Source organism: Guillardia theta (assembly GCF_000315625.1).
Source record: "Guillardia theta CCMP2712 unplaced genomic scaffold GUITHscaffold_370, whole genome shotgun sequence".
Taxonomy (NCBI): Eukaryota; class Cryptophyceae; order Pyrenomonadales; family Geminigeraceae; genus Guillardia; species Guillardia theta.
This window is the reverse complement of record NW_005434310.1, coordinates 4,699-5,869: the sequence shown is the minus strand read 5'-3', so window position 1 is coordinate 5,869 and position 1,171 is coordinate 4,699. Positions and strand designations below refer to the sequence as shown.

At 51.9% G+C, this 1,171-nt stretch overlaps 1 protein-coding gene across 1 annotated transcript in view; it reads left to right on the top strand.

Annotated features, from left to right (window-relative positions):
• Positions 1–755: 755 nt before the first annotated feature.
• GUITHDRAFT_122574 (hypothetical protein) overlaps positions 756–1,171 on the top strand; it is a gene marked incomplete at both ends in the record, with an annotated part of 1,879 nt that continues 1,463 nt past the window's right edge. The window contains 2 exons of the mRNA XM_005818142.1: positions 756–839; positions 886–1,160. Of these exons, the coding sequence (XP_005818199.1) occupies positions 756–839; positions 886–1,160 (359 nt within the window). The remainder of the gene's footprint in view (positions 840–885; positions 1,161–1,171) is intronic.

Below are 1,171 nucleotides of genomic sequence, written 5' to 3'. Positions count from 1 at the left end.
TCAGTGGCGCCGTTGGGTAGAAAATTGCTCAGCATCGTCAGGCTCCCGTTATGGCGCTATGGGGCTATGCACCACCCCTCGCCCGCCTGTACCCCACCCCCTATCCTCTATGTGTTGTACATGTCATTCACCCCTTCCAATTACTGCTTTACTAGGGGTAGAGGTGATTTGATAGGGGTGTATAGTTATTTCCCAGATGGCTCGGTGCTGCCATTGCATATTTTCCTAATTTCATTCAAAGTACCCCTCTATTTAATAGCCATTTACCCCGACATACGTTGCAACGCATGACGCATGCAGACACACAGTCATCGTTTTGGATTGGCAGTTTGTCGGGGAATGGGCGGAAGCAGGGGAGGGAGCAGGCAGGGAGTGGAGGGGGGAAGGAGGGAGGGAAAGTGCGAGGAGAGCAGAGGAACGGAGAGGATGAGATATCATGTTGGTGGTTGGTCGGGACAAGAAAAGTTTAAGTTGTAGGTCAATGACTGTAACGGAGCGAGCAACTTTCTGGGTTGTTGCCAGGGAGTTGTCATGATTTGCATACCAGAAGGAGTTGAGTTGGATCAGGCTTTAGGGAAGTTGAAGGGTATGAGAAGGCATGATTTTGATCCGCCTTTTAGAGTTTGAACCGCCTTCTACCTTTGTTTGTTTTGCTTCTCGCGCTCGTTTCTGTGGTCATTGTTGGGTGTTTGCAACGAAACTGCATTCAAGAGTTGCTCTTTGACAGGCACTGCGCTGGGAGGCGGGGAGAGACGATGGGCTGTGGATCATCGGTCCAATCGATTATTCCAGATCAAGATGCGAATGTTACCAAAGCTCCCAACAGCAGGGCGAGCAAGGTGGAGCAATTTCGAGTGTTTGGGTGATTTGACATGAAACTGCCAGGTGGACGAATTCGACAAGGGGCGCCATGGGAAGTTTTCAGTGACGAGTTCAGAAGCCCCCTCCAAGAGGCACGAGATGAAGGGGGGCAGTGCTTGGAAGCTGAGCCCTGAGCAAGCTGTGCGCTTGCGTGCTTTCTTTGATAAGACCTCCTCCTCTCCTTCCCCTTCCGCGATCGCCAACGACCTCGGAGTTTTCCACGAAGAATGCGGAGAGATCCCGATGCAACTCGGGCTGAGCTCGGATGTGTTTGTGGACAGGCCACGTTCGTCGTCTACGTTCGAGGAGT